Source organism: Linepithema humile, chromosome 4 (assembly GCF_040581485.1).
Source record: "Linepithema humile isolate Giens D197 chromosome 4, Lhum_UNIL_v1.0, whole genome shotgun sequence".
Classification (NCBI taxonomy): Eukaryota; Metazoa; Arthropoda; class Insecta; order Hymenoptera; family Formicidae; genus Linepithema; species Linepithema humile.
In genome coordinates, this window is record NC_090131.1 from 27849117 (window position 1) to 27869240 (window position 20124).

The following is a 20124-nucleotide window of genomic DNA, read 5'->3' on the forward strand; positions in this document are numbered from 1 at the left end:
CCCGCCCAATTTCTCAGCAGCATCAGGTCTGTTCTTTATAGCTGAACTGGCTGCATTAGTTCAGAGTTTATCTTTCTTCTTCCAATGTGGAAGGAAGAAGATAAACTCTGAACTAGTGCAGCCAGTTCAGCTATAAAGAACAGACTTAAGAACAGACCTAATAGAGAGACACAAATATCAGTGGATGACATTTACAGATTTCACAAGTCGTAGATTGATAAACACTCGACAACAGCATACAGTATCACTATGATATAATGGAAGAGAATTATAAGAAACGATTCAAGATTACAAACGAATCAAATCTTTCAGATATTGCAGATTCTATTGGTAAGTTATATATAAATTTTTTCTTGCATCAATTTTCTGTGAATTTGTTACTAGAAGAAAGAAAAATATAAGATAAATTTAGAAAGAACTATTGTATCATATCTTGTAGATTACTAAAGAATTTATTATTAAGAATTTAGAACTATGTGGTACACTATTAAAAGGCATAGTTTTATATACTAAAATATAACCTTTCTTTTTTCAGATCACATAGCTCAGTCTATTGAGTCCATAAGCGAGGTCCATAGGAACATATTAAGAATTAACAGGGCCGTTGTCACATATCTGAATAAAACTGAAAAACTTCAAAAGGAAAGCTTGCACAAGACGAAAGAATAAGAACGTATCTATAATATATCCATAAGGAGCGATAATTGGTACAATTGTATTTGTCCAACATTATTTGTTTAAAATTAAGAACTTTATTTATTAATATGACGAATTTTGATATAAATACTTATAATTATAGGTATAATTAACAAACATATGTCTTACAATTAATGTTTTAGATGTTATATCATGAATTTATTGTCATGTCTATCATATGTGATAGATTGAATCAAATAATGACCAATTTTTGTAGTCATTGTGACAATGAATTTTACATGACATAAATAACATTGTCAAGTATTTATAGCCTGTATAGAACTTGATGTTTTTGCAATGTTGGGACAACGTCCAAATGTTCACAGAAAGTGATGTTAAAAAGTCGACATTTTATGTACTACTTATGTACTTAATCTGAAAATTTAGATGTTATATGGAAGTCATACAATGTTTCACCGTGTTTCAGCATTGAATAAACGTTCATATAATGTTGTGAACAACGTTGTGTAAACTTTTTGTTTTATACAGGAAATGATTATTTTTTTACTATATCACAATATTACTTGACCTTATCTAAACATCATACATAATAGTTTAACAAGACGATACCTTGAAACTAGGAAAGCTAATATCATTCTATAATTTAAAAGTAAAAAGATCAAATGTAATGTTATGAATGCAGTATTGTTTTTTTACTTTTTAAACTGCAGAGTAGCATTACTTGTTACTGTTTTATGCAAACGCATCAATTTGAAAGTTACAGATTTCACAATGTATTTGACATTTTAAGTGAAATTGCAACAACTCAAGGAATAAGATTTGTTGTTCCAGTTTCAAGGCATCAATTAATGAAAGTTTCGCCTATGTAACAAAAAAACTAGCACAGTGACTGTGGATAGGTTTTAGCAGTCTTGTAATTTGTGTGTCCTTGTCTAAATCCTTGTCACTTGTATTCTGGATCCTCCTTGGGTTTTCTTCTTGGATCCGATGGGTCCAATGGGACTATTACAGGCGGTACATTTGCTGGTCGACGGTTAGAGAAATTATAATTAGAACCTTTTGTGGTTGTAAATCTGTTCATTGGCCTAGACATTATCGGTCCACAACTGAAACACATTTGCGCAATTAAGTACAAATAATTGTGAATTAAATACCGTAATTTTATGTCAAATTATGTAAACCAAAGGATATAAAACGTTTATACATATACAGATTTTTATAAAGTTCTAGCGTTTTAGCATTATTAAATAAGCCTTTAAAGTTGCAGTTGTTAGTAAGATGCAAACATCCCACCTTTGATGTTATACTATAGATGTTAGTTAAGCATTTATATCATATAAGCAGAAGGAAGTCTTTGTTTTGCTGTTGTGCATTATCTTGTTCGATGAAAAACGTCAAACAGAATAGAGAGGAAAACTGGAAATAATTTTGCTCGCATACAAATATTGAACAAAACATGAAAGAGAGTACAATAGAAGATGTGATATAGATTCAGGTGTGGAACACAAGAGTAATACTTGCAAAAACTCGCACAAAACGAAGCCGGCCGAAATGAGTAATACTTCGGTGAATAGATCGGTGCGTTCGTGCTTAGCTTACAAGTCGTGATTAAGTAGAGTGCAGTAAGAAAGACGTCTTATTCCTCTAGCAGATTCCCCTATTCTGTCCGTTCACACCTGCACGTGTTGTGATTGAAGTAGTATCCGGTGCTACACGGCTCGACGATCTTGCACGAGCAGGCGCAGAGTTCTGAGTTCCAAATCTTCGTATCATTGCCTTTTCGGCACTTTTCCGCCTCGTCGATGTTGTTGCAGACGCATTTGCAGCCGTTTGCCTCGTAATACTGCTTATCGTTGCAATGCTAAAACACATAAAGTGACATGGTATGAATCATCAGCGAAAAGAATGTCAACAATGAGCACGTGCTTAGATAAAATTAAATTTTGCTCTTCCACATTGACACACTTTACGCGCGTTTGTGCGTTGCAAGGAAGCGGCAATTGTAGTAATACGTAATTGGCAAATTTGGTTCACTGAGAAACCACCGAACATTTAATCTGATTGTGAATTAAAGATTGTACTGTGTGCTAAGTATTATAAATGTTTTAATATTTACTAAATGCATTTTAAAATTCAAAAATTTTTTACATCTTTCAGATTCTTATATCCGCGATTACATAATATCTCATAATTAAAACGGCAATCTTATACTATATGCGTGAAAGATAAATAAAATAAAACTGCATATGTTGGAGGATGATTCATGCTTCTGGATCGCTTATCACTTCTATTTCTACTAGGTGCGCAACTAAGTTTCCGGGTTTTTTTTATCAATGCAATATGGAAAATTTCAAGAGAAATACAAAAAACGGTTTATTCAAAATATCGTCCCTCGCTAGCTACACATTTTTGCCATCTCTCTGGCAATACATGAATACCGCGACGATAAAACGACGCGTCTTTGAATCGAAACCATTCATCCAACCAATTCTGCACTTCTTCGAAATTGGCCAAGTGTAGCCCAGCCAAGCCATGCGCCATCGACCGGAACAAGTGATAATCGGAAGGGGCCAGGTCTGGTGAATACAGCGGGTGCGGTAGCAGATCCCATTTCAGCGTTTTGATGGTGTCCTGGACGATGGAAGTGCGATGGCACGGAGCGTTGTCGTGCTGCAATATTACTCGTTCGTGTCTCGTGTCCCATTCTGGCCGTTTTTCGAGCAATGCATGGTTCAAATTTATCAGTTGTTGTTGTCTTGTGTTTGCGTATCATTTTCATCCAATAACGCTTGCAGATCGGCGTCCTCAAATGTTTTTGGTCTTCCGGAGCGCTCCTTGTCCTCAGTGTCGAAATCGCCACTTCTGAAGCGTTTAAACCAATCTTTACAGGTAGTTTTCGATGGTGCATGTTTGCCGTAGGCTTTCTTAAGCAAACGACCTGCTTCAGCTGCATTTTCTTTCAAGTTGAAGCAGAAAAGCAAAGCTTCCCGCAAATGCTGTTTAGTTGGCACAAAACTCGACATCTTTATTGTTAGAAAAAAAATTTTTGCGTTGCGATATGTGTTGGTATTATAACTGGTTATTGTTGACAGATGTCCAAGTTAATAAAAAAACACAACTTTAGACATGTATATCGACTACATGTATCGTTAGCGCCATTCATGTGTGAAACCCGGAAACTTAGTTGCGCACCTAGTAATGTCTTTTCGAGCATTGCTAGAATACTTGGGAGCGGAGCTCTTTTCAATCGACTGACTGGCTGACGTAATTCGAGCGACCACACACGTACATGTCGCGTGAGAAACAATACAACGAGACGATGCGTGAGGTGTGAAACTCGCAAACCGCGCGGCCTGGTTAAGCAGGAAGGCGCCGATTATCCGCCAATTATCGGTTGTTGTCAAATTACCTCCTCCTTGATTCTGCAGTTGCATTTGCACTTAGTGTGCTCCTCCAGCGGCACGATTTGTCGGCCTTTGTAATTCAGTGACACCGACGACACGATCACCTTAAAACAACAACACGGATAAAAAAGATGTTTAACAATTACTGCTTTCTTTCGAGTTGGTTGCTCGTAATGATAGGCGCGTTTTCATTCGTATTTTTCAACTCGATGACGATCGATTACCTCAAAGTTTCGGATCTCCATCGCTGTTGGTTGGCACGAGAGCAGAGAGCTACCACAACATCCGCCGCATCTTTTGATTCGTGTGCAAGACGGGAAGATAATCGTCGTAGGATCGTCGTCCAGCTTTAAAGAAACAGGTTGCAGCTCGGGCATGCATCTGGCCGGCGCTGGTCTTATCGCACTAGATCGTTCCTCGCCTTCGCCGAATCTACCTGAAAGAATTTTCGTTTGTATTGTGCATTGTTGAATTTAGTTGAACAATTTTCATTTACGTGCTGTTAAACGTATTATAACATCCGGGTTGCATAATTTAGTGTTTTATAATGAGTAGAAAATTTTGACAATTTGTTGGCAAAATATTACCAAGTAAAAGATATTTTTGTCTTTTTTTTTACGTGAACATTCTGTATTATTAGAAGAATTCGGATAAGATAACGATAAACATTTTTGTTTGTTAATTTTATGCTGTAATAAATTACGTTATTAAAACAAGTAATTGAAAGATATTAAAGCGATATTATTTTCTTTACTTTTCAGAACGCAAACATGACCGACAAACGTGCCCAAGCAATCTCAGTTGCAAACCATTATTTTATACTGGCCGATGGCATGGTTTCTGATTTAGAGAATTATTTTGCAGATGATGTGATATTCATATGGTTCGGCCGGAAGATTATGGGAAAGAAAAACGTAGTTGATTTTCTTTTGTCTAATGAAATAAAATCTTTTCATTCGTTTCCCAACATTATGCCAATCTCGGGCATTGCTTGGGATGAGCAGCCGAATGAGTAAGAATATTAAAATTTACATTAATTGTATAATTATCAATGCATCATATTTAGCAGTAAATTGTCTTGGAAATGTAACACTTTTCTACATTAGATATCTAAAGACGATTTCATTCTCTATGTAGGGAGGAAGAAGAACAATCTTCGGATCAGAGTAATGATAGTCCGGAAGTAAAACTTGAAACCCACACGAGCAATTGTTCTGGCGAAGCACTGGCTGGATATTTGCACGAGACTGAAATGTCAATGACCTGTGAGAATGCGATAGATTCTAAGCAGGAAAGTGATAAAAGAAATACTTCCATTGAGAAAAACTATGATACAGACAGATTTGATATTGAAACATATATAAACGAATTAAAAATACCGAGCGATATGTATTACGACTACACGGATGTCGATACTAATATAAAAAATCAAAATCAAGTTAGTGCGAATGCAATCGCCGAGACGGATGATCAGAGTTATGATCTTAACGAATACGATCTCCGTAATCTTTTCGAGCCCGAGATTACGTCTCAGGCCTTCGTCCAGAACGTACACATACATAACATTAATAGGATAAAATTGGAAGAGGAAATGGCACCAACTATCAAAGCCATCAACAGAGAGTGTAGTCAAGGAGACGGATCTGAAGCTAACACGATCAAGTACCTGGAGACGAATGGAGAAATAAAATTTGTACAAAAATGCGCATCAGAAGGTAGTGTCAGAAAAAAATTCCATTTTGAAAGCAAATTAAATTATGCATTAGTGAAATATATATTAATTTATTTTTAGATTCTTTCTCATGTTATCATTGGTCAAGAATGTCGAAGCAGAAAGACTGGACGCGGAAATGCAAACTCCAAATTGCGTATTCGCTTCTGACTGATAACAAATTGCCGACAATTGTGAAAAAAACTACTGAAAAATCCTGTGTTACACCGAAAGAAACTCATTTTGTTTGTGAACCAAACCTTTACACTGCAGCTCACCATAGTGCACATAATACACAAGAAAATAACAGAATGCCAAGTTTAGAAGAGGTAATGCAAATTGACACGCAATCAATACTGAACAGAGATTATTATTTTAATGGTTACTTAAGACCTATAAATTTTGTAAAAGATCGCGAGAATTTTTTGAAATCTTTCGAAGAGGAAATGAAGCCACGTTCTTCCGTGCAGTACGTGGAAAATAAATTGGTTTTTAATTGTCCAAATAAAAAATCATTCAAAGTTATATATCAAATTCACATGATCGTTTATAAATAAGTTGAAAATAATGATAATTAACCGTATAAGAATCGACGCAGGTTGAATCTATATATTACAAATTTACAACTGAATGGTCTAACTAGTGTTCGGTCGAACTATTCAGTACTGCCAGATGAATTAATCGACCGGAAACGCTTCGGCGAATTTGTAACAATGTATTTGTATTCGCAACAATGAGAAACTTTTCTGCGCTGATCAACTTTACAATTTGTAGCAAAATGACGTCAGAAAACGACAAAATAACGTCCATATGACGTCATGGACAATTACAAAGTTAAAAACATTTTAAACTTGTAAGAGATCATATTTTTTATATTGTCATATTCATTATCATGTCAAAAATTATATTATCATATAATTTTTATTTCATCATATTTTATCATTTTATATTATCATATAATTTTTATTGTCAATTATTGCATATCGTTGCCACAAAAGCATCCAAATGCACAAGATCCATGTAAACTTATGGCTTAGTCTCAGTCTACAGTGATAACTACCTAGTGTAAATAATAAAATAAAACACACCGTGACTTAATTTATGTTCCTGGTTCGAAGTAAAATATTGATTTTATTACGGCCGCAGTGGTTTTATTTGCTTTCTCGACAAACTATTAGTATTTTTACGATAGTCTCAAACTGTGTATGTGACTACGCGATATTGTTACATAATTAACAACATATTTCCAGACCTGTTCCTATGATTATATGACAATATATTTCCTAGTTATAATAATAAGTTATGATACTAATAGATTTTTTTATATCTTTATTTAATAAAAGTAGAATTTGCAATAAATAAATTTGATTTGTCTTTTTTTTTATGTTACAATCGGTTTTCCTCAAGGTTACTATTTATTTATTATTCGTACGTAATAAAGATGCAACTTACTGGGACTGATGAAGAAAGGGTCTATTTTTTGGTTCCCTGGAACACCTTGAAGTAACTGCAGGAATTCATCCGTTGTTTCTATGGAATTTAATCTAGCTGCTAAACTGAGCGGTACCTGGAAAGATGATCAAAGATTGTTGTTACATTGTGTATATGTAGTAATTGCTATATCTAATATGTATGCGTATCTTTGTTCGAAAATAATCTTATCGAAATCGATAAGGATTAGTCATAGATGCAATCGTGGGATTAATATACGTAAATGCGCAGAAAAGTCGAAGTTATAATTTGTTAACTTTCATTTTTTTTCGAAATGTGCTGAAAGTAAAAAATTTCTTGTTAATATCTTTAATTCACAATCAATTAAATATGAAGAAATTTTTATCGAGGAAATAATTATTATTTATGATATTAATAGTTTGCGGTTAGCGATTTTCCTGTACAAGATTATCCCGGAAAATGTAACGCAAGTAAAGACAGATTTAAAATAAAAATTTCTTATATTTATTTCGATTCTAGGCGCAGCATGACGAATTCTTGAGAATAGAAACAGAGATGATAAGTTTTAATGGATTGTAAGTGCTAGGATATAATTACAAGTTTCTTTCTATACAATCTCGATCTTCGATACAATCTCATAAATGTTGAATAAATAAAAAATTAAGTTCTTCGACTAGGGTATTCCCGTAAACTATGAATCATCCTGTTCGATCGCGGATACTTGCATGACTAAGTAGAAAATCATCTTGACAAAATGAAAGTCGGTCAATAGCCGATCCATATTACACATTAGAAAATTTTTCTTCGGTAACAAAATTTGCACGTTTTTTTTAATTACATTATTTTACATTCTCAGCGTCTAAAATAAAACAAGTTTTATGTGTACTTCTGTTCTTAAGTGATATAGAATAATTTTAATTTTTTATAATGAAAAATTAAATGTCAGAAAAATAAATAAAACTTTCATTCTGTTATATATCTTATATATAATTTGTTATTGTGTAATTTAACTCGTGAATAACTTTCTATTTTTAATTATTTATTAATTTAATACGTAACAACTGATTGCTTGATATTTTTGTTAAGGGAAAGTGAAGTTGATCGATGACGGAATCTATAGATAACAGATGATATCATATGTTTGCAACATTATTTATAGTTACTTTTATAGTTGTTGATAGCCACTGCTTTGAATGGGTGTAAAATCGCTTCTAGCTTCAATATCACGATTAGAACAGGTTCTCAAGATCACTATTATAGCACATCAAAAAAGGAGCAAACAACTTACAGCTATGTAACGAGTGACTCGAGAGTCTAGTATTCGCATCAGTTATGTTAAACTATCACTAATAGCCAATATTAAGTGTGTTCATTAAATTGTATATTAATTTCAAAGAAGAAACTTGACTCATCTGCGCTTTGTAAGATTGCGGAAAATAATTACAATATATGTACGTTTTCATACAATATGCAATGCGCTGGAAACACTATTGCTTCTTTAATTTTCGAGCAAATATTTCTTCAGGTGACACGAGCACAAATGCAGTCTCGTGGGATTTGGAAAACAGGTTGCTCGCAGTCTTACGATTTGCATAATCGAGAGATATTTTATGCACCGAAGATATGCTTTCTAGGAACCATAATCTTTCGTACGAGAAATTGTGGTACTCTGAATGAATCTGTTTTATTTTTGACTTTCGACCGATTATTTTGCGGGAAAAATGAGAAGAATAAAGAATGAGCGACATCGTGAAAACGACCGTGATTCTCGTTTTTCCTTTACTCGAAAGCGACTCTTGGAATTGCTGGCTCCGACCTTGCCAGGTAGCAAGGCTGTCTTGGGTTTAGAGCCGTTATGTTTTATTAATCATAGCCTCGATTTCGCTACCGATTACGAGTCAATCCTGATGACAATATTATAATTATCTGATGACAATATTACATTAGCTAATAATTAATTACAGACATAAACATTTCTACTAAACATGTTTACCGAGTTATTTCTTTAGTTATACGTAAACTTATCTCACGTTATATTTTTGCGCTTTTAAATTTACCCTATCATTATTTTGTAATTTTGTTCTTGGTTACAGAATAACGTTTGTATTATAAAGAAATAACAACATAATTACTGATCAGTGACGAGCTATTTGATCACATATTTGCACAATTGTATGACGTATGATAGGTTTTACATCGAGTCGCGAACAGCGTGTCGAGAATCATAAACATGTCGCACGCGCACTGCAATTATTTCACCAGAAATATGTCCTCGACATTGATAAATTCGGCCTTTAACGTTATTTCGACCTTTGCAGAAAGTAAATCTTGAAAACGAAAGTGTTGCGCGTTCATCGTTGTTAGTTTAAAACCGTTCTGCTGTTTTTGCAACCAATTGGATAAAATAAAATATTAGAGATTAGACGTGAGATTTCGGTGTTTCTATTGAGAGTGTAGCAAAAGTGGATATTTTGCTAATATAATATATTCATTATTTTAAATTGCAACAATTATTGTCTGTTAGCTTTCAGATTTTTAACTTTTCAGCGCACTTTGATTGATGGAAGGCTAAATATTGGATAACTAAATTTAAATTAATTTATATTTTGAATAGAAAATATGTTAATTTAATTCAAGAATCAGGATCAACGTATACCAATTTACCGGTGAATCGTTGTCATCTGCGGAGCCCTCCGTGGGTTCATTAACAGATCTGCTCCTCGATCTCGAGTTTATTGGTCCAGGGAAGACTATGCCATCCGGATTGCCATGAAACTGACTGCTAACTTGTCCCATAAATTCATTGCAGATGATCGCAAAAATGAATATTTTCGCGCCAAAGTATAGCAGCTGACTACCAGATGATGTATTGCGTTGTCGCGATTGCATTTCTATGATAATTTTATTCTGCGATTTCTTCACTCTGCACAAACACAAAAAATTCAATAAAAACACGATGGATATTACGTTGTTTCAATTATTATTATTTGGCTATTATTAGTAATTATTTAATCGTTTCACAACTAAGCTATGGGTCGATTTTTTGCTCCGTAAAAGTAACGATAAGCATGCGACGACACACACCTGAGCATACCAAGTCCCCGTACCGCGATCGACTGATGAAACGAACACGTCCCGTGCGTATTTCATGCCTCGCATGGACAAGCGAGTGTGTGGTGCGCGCCGCGAATGCACTCACACGAATCACAGCAGAGATAAGCCACGATATCAACGTTAAAAAAATTTTTTTACAATATTCATTTTTACAATATTCAACAGTCTTATCGCAAAAATTGTATCAGAAAGCACGATTCAAAGATAATCGTATTAATCATGATCTGTAATAATCTAAAAGCCAATTCTACAAATTTTCTTATAATTAAAAAAACGCATGAAATAAAATAGCAACAAGTTCATTACTCGTAATCGTGCTTTAACTACGTAGTATATTTACATGTGTGCTCTTATACAAGTAAATCCTCCTGATATTATTACTCTGAAAAAAAAAATAAGCTTTGAAAAAAAGATAAATTCAATAAATTCTTAAAATTTGAATTAAACATTAAAAATTGAAAGAAAAAGATTAAACGTTTATACCTGTTGCTGTATTTATGTGTCAATCTTATCAGAATAACGAACTCTAAACATAAACTTCTTTTTTGTGATGTTTTAATCAATCGTTTTAATCAAATTTATAAATATTGTAAAATATTTCGAATCATCTACAAAAAGTATATTTATAAAAATATTGCTTTTACATCAATCTAAAATAAACAAATGTAGTTTTTTAAATATTGAGCAGCTTATTGTTAGTGTATGCAAATATTTAAATTTCCATATAAAAATTAACTTAACCTAACCTATTCTGAGATTACTTTCCATAACACTTTTCATAACCTCAAGGTAACAATTTGCAAGACTTAATTATATAATGACGTAGAGAAACTAGCCACTTATGTAAAGTACAAGACCATCAAGTGCTTTTATAAAATGATTGATGCACTTGTTAATATCGTTTCGAAATAAAATCACACATTTGAAGTACACATAAACAAGAAATAAAAACACAAAATGATGGTTACAGTGCCATCTATACGAAAGTAAATAAATTATTTTTGATTATCTTGCGTATATGATTTACTTATTTTCATGCAGATAGCGCTAATGTTATATATTTAAAAAACATTGCGAATACATTTGTGATCTTTATTCAATGCATTTATCACATTGCTTAACAATAAACTTTGCGTTTAAAAGTTATTGTGAGTATTTTACAAAATATTAATTGTCCATGTTAAACATTGTGTACACACAGTGTTATACACGAATACATAATTTTCTTCTATTTCTACATATTTGGAGTCAATCACATCTTCTTTCATTTAGAGGTTATCTTGAACTGCACATACCTTGCTAAATATATACATTTTGTCTTTTTATAATTATCTATGGCTTAGTTTACACCAATTGTTTAATACGCGTATCAAGTACTAAATTTGTTTCTTCGATAGGTATAAATCGTTTAGTGTAAAATCTACACCAATCAAAGAAGCAGATTTAATACTTGGTACGCGTACTAAACAATCGGTGTAAACTAAGCCAATGTTGATTGTATTGTTTAAAAATTTACCTTATCTTAATTATTTTTATTATTTATTAAAGCATTTCAAATATTATTTCTCCGCTAAACAAGTGCTAGACAATTACAACTTTTATTATTTATTGTTTTTAATAATAGATACGTTTTATATTGGACTCGGTTTATTAAATAAATTAGTGCAATTAATTTACTATTTCGTTTATTTCATATATGTATTAAAATATTCTAAACTGTATCTTTATTTTTTTATGTTTCAAGAATGGCAATACTGTTTTCAGGATGAATTGCGATCAGTTGGGATTACGTCGCAAAATTACATTCAAGTTGTTCCGTATTTTTCGTGGTTATTGTTGTAAATCTCGCTTTAAAATGTATTGTGAGTATTTTGTAAAATATCAAACGTTTATGTTAAACATTGTTGTTATATGCGAATATTGCAATTTCGGTAGCTTGTTTTACGTGCTCGGAATTAATCAAAATTTTCTTTGTTTTAGGTTAAAGTTAATTAAAGATAGAATGGGTACATTATCATTATCAGGTATGTACATTTTATTCTTTTCATATATAATTAGCTATGTTGTTTGCATTGTTTACAATAATTTACTTTATTATTTTTAACATTTTATTAAAGTATTTCAAATATTATGTCGCCGCTAAAGAAGTATTGCATAATTTATTTCTTCTCTACTGTTTCATTATTTTTAATATTATATCTAATATTGAAAAACTGCTTATTAAATAAGTTAGTGCAATTAATTTAATATTTTAACTATTTTTAACATGTGCTAAAATATTTCAAATTCGATAATTAATATGTGTGGTTACGCGCGCTATACATTAACCATACGTTTTCCATATTTCAATATTGGCAGTATTGCTTTTTGATAGATTTCACAGTTATAGAACGCGTCATTGGCGTTCGCGTCGCGGCCATTGAAATGTTGTAGTGAAACCGCTCCGTTTTTATTTTAATTATTACTATTTAAGAATTAATTTCGCACTTAACGTATTAACTATTGGTGTGTGTTCGTATCATATACTAGTCTTGTGATTTCGACATAGTGTGTCAGTACACGTTTGTAAGCTCAAAATCGGCTTTATATATTTCACATCATTTTCTCACTGAGTGCAACAAGAATGCGATTCAAGCACAATCATCATCGGGTACGTTATTTTGTCGTTCTGCAATTAATTGCATCTATATTTCTTTATTTGAATGGCTGTAGATAAATAACTCGATGTTATTTTTTTGTTTCGGCGCTTTTTATGCATTGACTAGATTTTATCAAAGTCATAATTTTATTAAGTCGAATTTTTATTAAAATATAGTTACCATTATTTTCTAAGATATCCAGATTAATATTAAAAATATACGGTTTTTGTGTCGCGTTTTATTTATGGAAAATTCAGGAAAGGTAACATATTCACAAAATTATTTTGTTTTTAACATTTTACCTAACCTAATCTAACAATAAGTAATCAAAATTAAATAATATATAAGGCTCAGCAGATTATTAAAATCAATTAACATCAATAGGAGCGTAAAGAGCCATAATGCTGGTTAGTCGTGCGAAGGTTAAGATATATTTATTAAATTGTTTACATCAAACGTTTCGATCTGCCATCAGGCCTTCTTCAGTGTACAATAGTAAAAATACAAATAAAACAGAAAATTCGCTCACAAAATTCAAGACAGTGTGAAAGATGTGGAAGACATAAAAAACATCCTTTCCACCCGATTGTGGTTTAGTAGAAAAAATCAGAATTGAATTGAATTCATGTTAAAACGCTGGTCCAAGTAGAGGACGAGGTGGAAAACAGAGAACAGATAGTCTTATCGTTTTGAAAGTCAAGCTCTTAATGATTGACTAAGAGACTTTTGAAAGTCTTCAAAATGATAAGACTATCTGTTCTTTGTTTTCCACCTCGTCCTCTCTATTTGGACCAGCGTTTTAACATGAATTCAATTCAATTCTGATTTTTTCTACTAAACCACAATCGGGTGGAAAGGATGTTTTTTATGTCTTCCACATTTTTCACACTGTCTTGAATTTTGCGAGCGAATTTTCTGTTTTATTTATATTTTTACTATTGTACACTGAAGAAGGCCTGATGGCGGATCGAAACGTTTGATGTACAACAATTTAATGAATATACAATTTAATGAATACAAACAATTTAATGAATATATCTTAACCTTCGCACGACTAACCAGCATTATGGCTCTTTACGCTCCTATTGATGTTAATTGATTTTAATAAGTAATCAATTTCCATGGAGTCAACTTTGATATAAACGATTGTTGGTAATGTTGTGTTACTGTCGATATGACCGACAATTGATTATATCCAAATTCTTAAATTATCTACCGAGCTTACAAATTAAAATTTTTTGAAAAATGCGATGTAATAGCATCTTATCGACATTGTAAGATAACTGCAAAAGGTAAATATTGAATTAAATTAAAAAATTGAATAAATTTAGATATGAAATCAACAATTCTCCCATAAGATAAATGTTAACAATGTTGGGGCAACAATTATATTTTTTTTATATCAAGTTAGTTAAAAATTTTGATTTTTATATATTTTAATAATATTATTTAATATTTTGAAATGTAGAAGTATGTCTCAAAAATGCATAATCCAATTTTAATTAATTTATTATTGAAAAGATAATAAAAAAATTTTTTTAAAGAATATTAATATATTAAGCAATATAATTATTAAATTTTTGAGAACAGTATAGTATCAATTTCATAATTTTGATCTGCTATTATTTAAAGATAAATATAACATAAATAATTAGCAAATTCTTTAACATTTTTATTATGCAAAATATTTTTTTATCAAATAGTAAAACGCACACAATACTTACTATTATTGCTACCTATGTCTTATTTATGATCAGTTATCTTATATATGAATACTGTACATATATATTTATATATGAAAAGGATAGGAATAATAAGATAAACTATTTTTTAATTTTTTATTTTTAAACATTATTTATTAATGTAATTATTTTTAACTATTATTAGAATAATAGTTAACAAAAATATTGATGTGACATATATGAGTTTCAAAAACATTTTAAATGCATACATTTCATAGATGATAATTATTAAAATCTCTTAATATAATATGGTTTTTCGTGCAATGCATATTAATATATGTTTCCAAGCCATAAAATGTATTTGCATTATAGAAAAGATGAACATTTTGTAATTATTCTCAGTATGAATAGTATCTTTGAAAAAATATGTCCCACGTTGTTGCTCACATTATTCTAGAATTTAAAAAAAAATAATTCGTTATTAATTTATTTTTATTTATAGTAATAATTGAGAAATATAAAATGCTTGTTATTCTTTTTAAAACATTTTTATTTTTAAATAGAAATAGACTTTGACGCAAAAAATACGGAAAAAACACTTTTGTCGAAAGATAAAAGAGACAGATCTAAAAATAAATTTTGTTGGACATACAAAATTTATAGAACACTCGATCTTGGTTAATAGATCGTTAAAACTTTTTTGCTACGATATGAAATAGATCGAGTGCTCTATTGATAAATTTTGATTGGCCAATTTTATTTTCAGACTTGTATCTGAAACAATTTTTACATCTTTCAGCAAGTGTTCTTTTCATGTAAGAAAGAAAAAAACACGAAAAAAAACAAATATTTTTTAACATAAAAATGAAATATTTACCTTTAGCAAAGAGAAATGTTGTATAACTTCAAAGTTTTAAAATTTTCCTGCATCCTCCAGTGCGAACAGGCCTATAGCCTGGTGGACATTTCGGTTTCGTTTCTGATTGATTTCTTTTAGGAAAAGTTACTGGCTGTCCCTTGCACGAAAATAATAACATAATTGACACAAGGATTAGTAGAATCAAATGCGCTGGCGCCATTATTGCGGACAATATTCAATCTTTCAATTAGTTTCTAATTTTTAATTAGATAAATGATGAATGAAATTAAATAAACTCGCGTTTCTCTATTTCTGACACTTGCAACATTAAAATGTTAATAACGACTGGCTCAAATAATAATGGGAGCGCAAGTGTTTATATACTTTGATCCGATAAGTGCGGTTTCCTGTCTCCTTCCATTTGGCACCGTTAATTTGCGGTTGAAATCATTCCCTGATTGCTTACGCATGAGCTTTTATCCGACACTTCCGTAACATGATAAATTATTGAGAATGATTGCGCGCCTCGCATTTGAAGTTTTATATGCACATTATATGAATTAACCTTTATTCATGAGTCAGTGGGAATACGGGTGACAAGAAAAAGATATAAATGTATTAGTACATTTCTCTTCTATCTTTCATAATACATATATGACAATTTTATAGATACATATTTAGTATACAAATATTAATTATTCGTATCAAATATCTTATTACAACAATTATATGCGATGGTATTCTACTTTATACATGTTAAAAGCTAATAACTAATTTCAATTATTTTTGTTAGAGAAAGAAATTCAATTTTAATTTAACCTATTTGAATAATAAAATATTAACTAATTTTTAATATATAATATTATATTAAATATTTTTAATATTTAATTAATATTTAATATATTATATAATGTATGATTTTGGTATTTCATATTTTACTTTGGTTTCAATTGTATCCGCTTGATACAAAGTCAAAATTTATTTTTAATCTGTGACGATAGGCAATCTGGCGCGACAAAATATTATGTTGATTAGATCTTAATCCATATCTTAATTAATTCGAAGGAATTCCACAGTTGACAATCCGGTCTTATGCCGATCTTATATATTTCGTTAATCAATTAGATATCTCTCATATAAATCTATAATCCCTGTTGATTATTTCCGATCTTCAGAATAATTTTCTTGTTTTTCTTCCTTTTCGAGAATGCCATAGTTCATAGATAGCTGTCTAATCATTTACGAAAATTCTGCAACAAAAATCAAGAATGTCCTGTCAATGCATTATGTGTACAACATTACATATACAATTAATTATCAAAGGTTTTACACACGGGTTTTACACACAAACAGAAATATCAAAAGTGAGAACTACACAGTACACGCGGAAATAGAATGACCGTTACAAGTAAAAACTTAAGCAATTTATTGTATATTTAAGTCTGACGGGTATAAAGGGATCGATATGAGGTGATGATTGTGTGTGTTGATGGCACTGATGTACTGGAATATTCGATGATGCTAGCGACTTCCGGCAAAGAAAATAAACTTCAAAGCGTATGCTTCATTGGAATTATAAGTTTACGTCATGCCGCGTCAACTAGACATAAATGCGGACGCGCTTGACGTCAGTGCATCATAAAAGTCGAGTATTATTGATAAGTAGACGGATACTCAGAAAAAATAAAGATTTAAAAAATTGGGTAATAGACATAATTTAATGCAAATTTATAGCATTATTCCGTAAACATGTATTAATAAACAAATTTTTGTTTATTATTATTTACTTATAACGAAGATAAATTCTGCGTCTGTGATGAAAAAATATTGCGTTACTACATAAAACTCATATAACATAAATATAAAGACATTTTTTGTATAACGAAAAAAAGACGCTTTCTCACCTAAATGACGCTTCTACAGCGATTTCCAACTTTGACCTTGTCCGGCGAACATTGTATAGGGACATTAATTATTGATCCCGCTTCGATTTTGTAGTTATCGAAGCGCACGAAGCGCTTTTCCTCCCGCGATACGCTCGAGTCGGTTGCGCGCGTGCTCGACGTCGACAGGAAGAAAAATAACGCTATCGCGAATATTATAGCCAGCGAAAACCTCATGGTGGTGTATGATTGCAATATACAGTGCAATATATAGTGTGCAATCAACGGTTGAAGCCGCGTTCAGATTTTGCCTCTTGGCGACTTGTTCTGCAATCACAACGCGTTTTCGATCCGTTTAAAGTAATTGCAGATTCACAGTTGTCACGAATACTGTTTTTTATGTTAATGACCTTTTCGAGAAGTCAAATGTACAAACCACTCAATGAGAAATCACGCAACACACGCGTAATTATTCGTAATCTCTACACATTTCGGCTATGGAGAATTGTAGAAGATTTTCAATGCAGATTTTCGATCTCTTCGCGTGAACAAAATATGACTGACGGCCGTGGTGCGATTAACGACACTTCGTAGCATACTAATGTTCACGCTTTAAAAATACTGTCCCAGAATTATTATCAGCATCCAGTCCACGGCAGAGTTCATTACTCATGACGTTAAACGTCTCGTTTTGAATTTCATCGGATGAGCGTACGTGATGGAAGCGTGAATGATACGCGGAACTCAGATTCGACACGTATCACGATTCGGACGGCTGACTCGAGTCTCGCATTTTTCGTGTGAAAATTGTATGACCGCCGAGTAGTGTGTGCGATCGAGTCGCTGAGAAACTGGCGACGATTGATTTCTATTCGACGACGTCGCCGCCGCCGCCGCCTCGAACGCGTACAGACCACTCGGAAACGGACGAACGGGCTAATTAAAATCGACCTTGTACTCAAACCGGCTTAAAAGGTTGCTTTATCTGCGACGCAGAGTAGCGCGAAGACGCCAGCCGGGAACTTTATCAGTCGGCGTGTACGGAATTTTTCATCGATTCGAAATTGCGATACCAGGAACTGCGTGATAAAATCCTGAACTTGGCTCGCGACTACGCTATTAATCGGTATATTGTCGATTTGCTAAAAATATAAGCGAGGTTAACGACCCGTTTTATTCGAACGATAAAACCAATTTTCCCAGAAAATTGACCGTAAGAACATAATATACCGAGTAAGATATCTAGAGTATAGCACATTGATTTCTGTTAAAATTATTAACTTTAGTCGGAAATTTATTGAAGAAAACTCTCGTCTATTTCATTTGAAAGTTTTCTCGATAACCTTTAATGACACTTGAGATGAGTGTGGGGAATATCTTTATTGCTATGCACGATTATCTTATGCGATAATGATTATAAATCACTTCTTGAAATAGACGCACACATAATCTAATAGTTTCAAGCTTATGCTTCTTAAAAGCTACGCAGTTAATAATAAAAATTAATTCTGCATTGTTTGCTTTTTTCGAAAGATTACTTTTTCATCAGTTGTGTTGTAATATTTTAGATCTTCTATAAAAAGTAGTTAAATTCAATTAAAAACTATTAATATTAAATAATGATTAAATAATAATAAATTAATATTATTAATTATACATATAAAAAGTACACAAAAAATAAATTAAATAAAATTAACACAAGAATTCAAGCAGAATAAAAAAAAAAAAAAAAAAAAAAAAAAAACTAGAAATTAACTTGCAACACTGTAACACATTTATTATACTCAAAACAAACGTATACCTTGCTTATTATTTCTGGCATTTATTCACCACACCGTTCTACACTTGCCACGTCTATCGATCTGTTGGCCCGGCTGACAGTGAACTTTACTTCTCCGAGGTACGAATATTATCCTGCTCTGCATTGTAATCTCCGGTTTACTCGATGTAGTATTATCATTCTTGTTAGAGGTAAAAATTTGCTGCCTGTTATTTTCCGACTGTATTATCTTGTTAATGGACGTCGTCATATTTGAGAAAGACCACCCCGTGGCGAGGCTAACGAAGATCACTAGTATGAGAACCGTGTAGAATGCGCGCATCTTTCTCGAATACTAACAACGCGTACGGTGTTTAAGCTGGTTTAAATCTTAACAGTTCCGATAACCCAGCGATGACATTCATGATTTCAGCGTCAGATGATTTTTTTGTCGTTCAGAAAAATTTCATGGTCAATGTTTAGTACACGAATGTTTAGTATATTGTGCGATGATCTTATGTACATTTTCGTCATATGCCAGTAACAATGCGAAATACATCTTACAGTTATCCACGTATGCTAGAAATCACACACAAAGTACACTTTGTTTTATCTATGAACATTCTCAACAATTTTCGGTGATATTTTTAATGTAGTTAACTATCTGTATTATTCCGGGAAAATAATTATAAATTATTATTTTCTTTTTAAAGTTGAAGAATTTGTGAAAAACTTGTTTTAGTCAAAGTTTATGTTTGCGGTGTTATCTCTGTGCGAGTTATCTATAAGTTATAGTATATGTTATAAATATGAATCAATAGCATAAACAAAAGTGTTTAAAAAACTAATATTCGAAGAATATCATAACAAAATTATGATATTTCGAAGAATATACTATATTTGTGCATGGAAAATATTTATCAAAGAAATATTTTTTCTGTTGATAACCTTCGATTGAGTTAAC

General features: G+C 32.0%; 2 protein-coding genes and 1 long non-coding RNA gene across 5 annotated transcripts; 1 reads left to right on the top strand and 2 right to left on the bottom strand.

The window, feature by feature from the left end:
• Nucleotides 1-72: 72 nt before the first annotated feature.
• Nucleotides 73-7135, top strand: LOC105677837 (uncharacterized). Its single transcript, XM_012376707.2, has 5 exons — nt 73-330; nt 536-707; nt 4823-5073; nt 5199-5776; nt 5854-7135. The coding sequence occupies exons 3-5, from the start codon at nt 4832-4834 to the stop codon at nt 6327-6329; spliced, it is 1296 nt and encodes a 431-aa protein (XP_012232130.2). The 5' UTR covers nt 73-330; nt 536-707; nt 4823-4831; the 3' UTR covers nt 6330-7135.
• On the bottom strand, nt 730-11249 carry Pvf1 (PDGF- and VEGF-related factor 1). Of its 3 annotated transcripts, none has more exons than XM_012376706.2 (9): nt 11085-11243; nt 10822-10946; nt 10309-10720; nt 9889-10147; nt 7225-7339; nt 4286-4497; nt 4067-4165; nt 2334-2518; nt 730-1763 (listed from the first exon to the last, which is right to left on the bottom strand). In XM_012376706.2, exons 3-9 carry the CDS (start codon nt 10314-10316, stop codon nt 1601-1603), a joined length of 1041 nt encoding a protein of 346 aa, XP_012232129.1. In that variant the 5' UTR covers nt 10317-10720; nt 10822-10946; nt 11085-11243; the 3' UTR covers nt 730-1600. The 3 variants fall into 3 exon arrangements, 1 of the variants encoding a protein (XP_012232129.1); XR_001101614.2 differs by having other exon boundaries at nt 1590-1763; nt 2257-2518; nt 11085-11248; XR_010889884.1 differs by having other exon boundaries at nt 1663-2073; nt 2175-2518; nt 11085-11249.
• A 2750-nt stretch (nt 11250-13999) lies between these two features.
• On the bottom strand, nt 14000-19657 carry LOC105677815 (uncharacterized). Its single transcript, XR_001101607.2, has 3 exons — nt 19203-19657; nt 15537-16768; nt 14000-15112 (listed from the first exon to the last, which is right to left on the bottom strand). It is a non-coding gene; the product is annotated as an uncharacterized lncRNA (long non-coding RNA).
• Between the last annotated feature and the right edge of the window lie 467 nt (nt 19658-20124).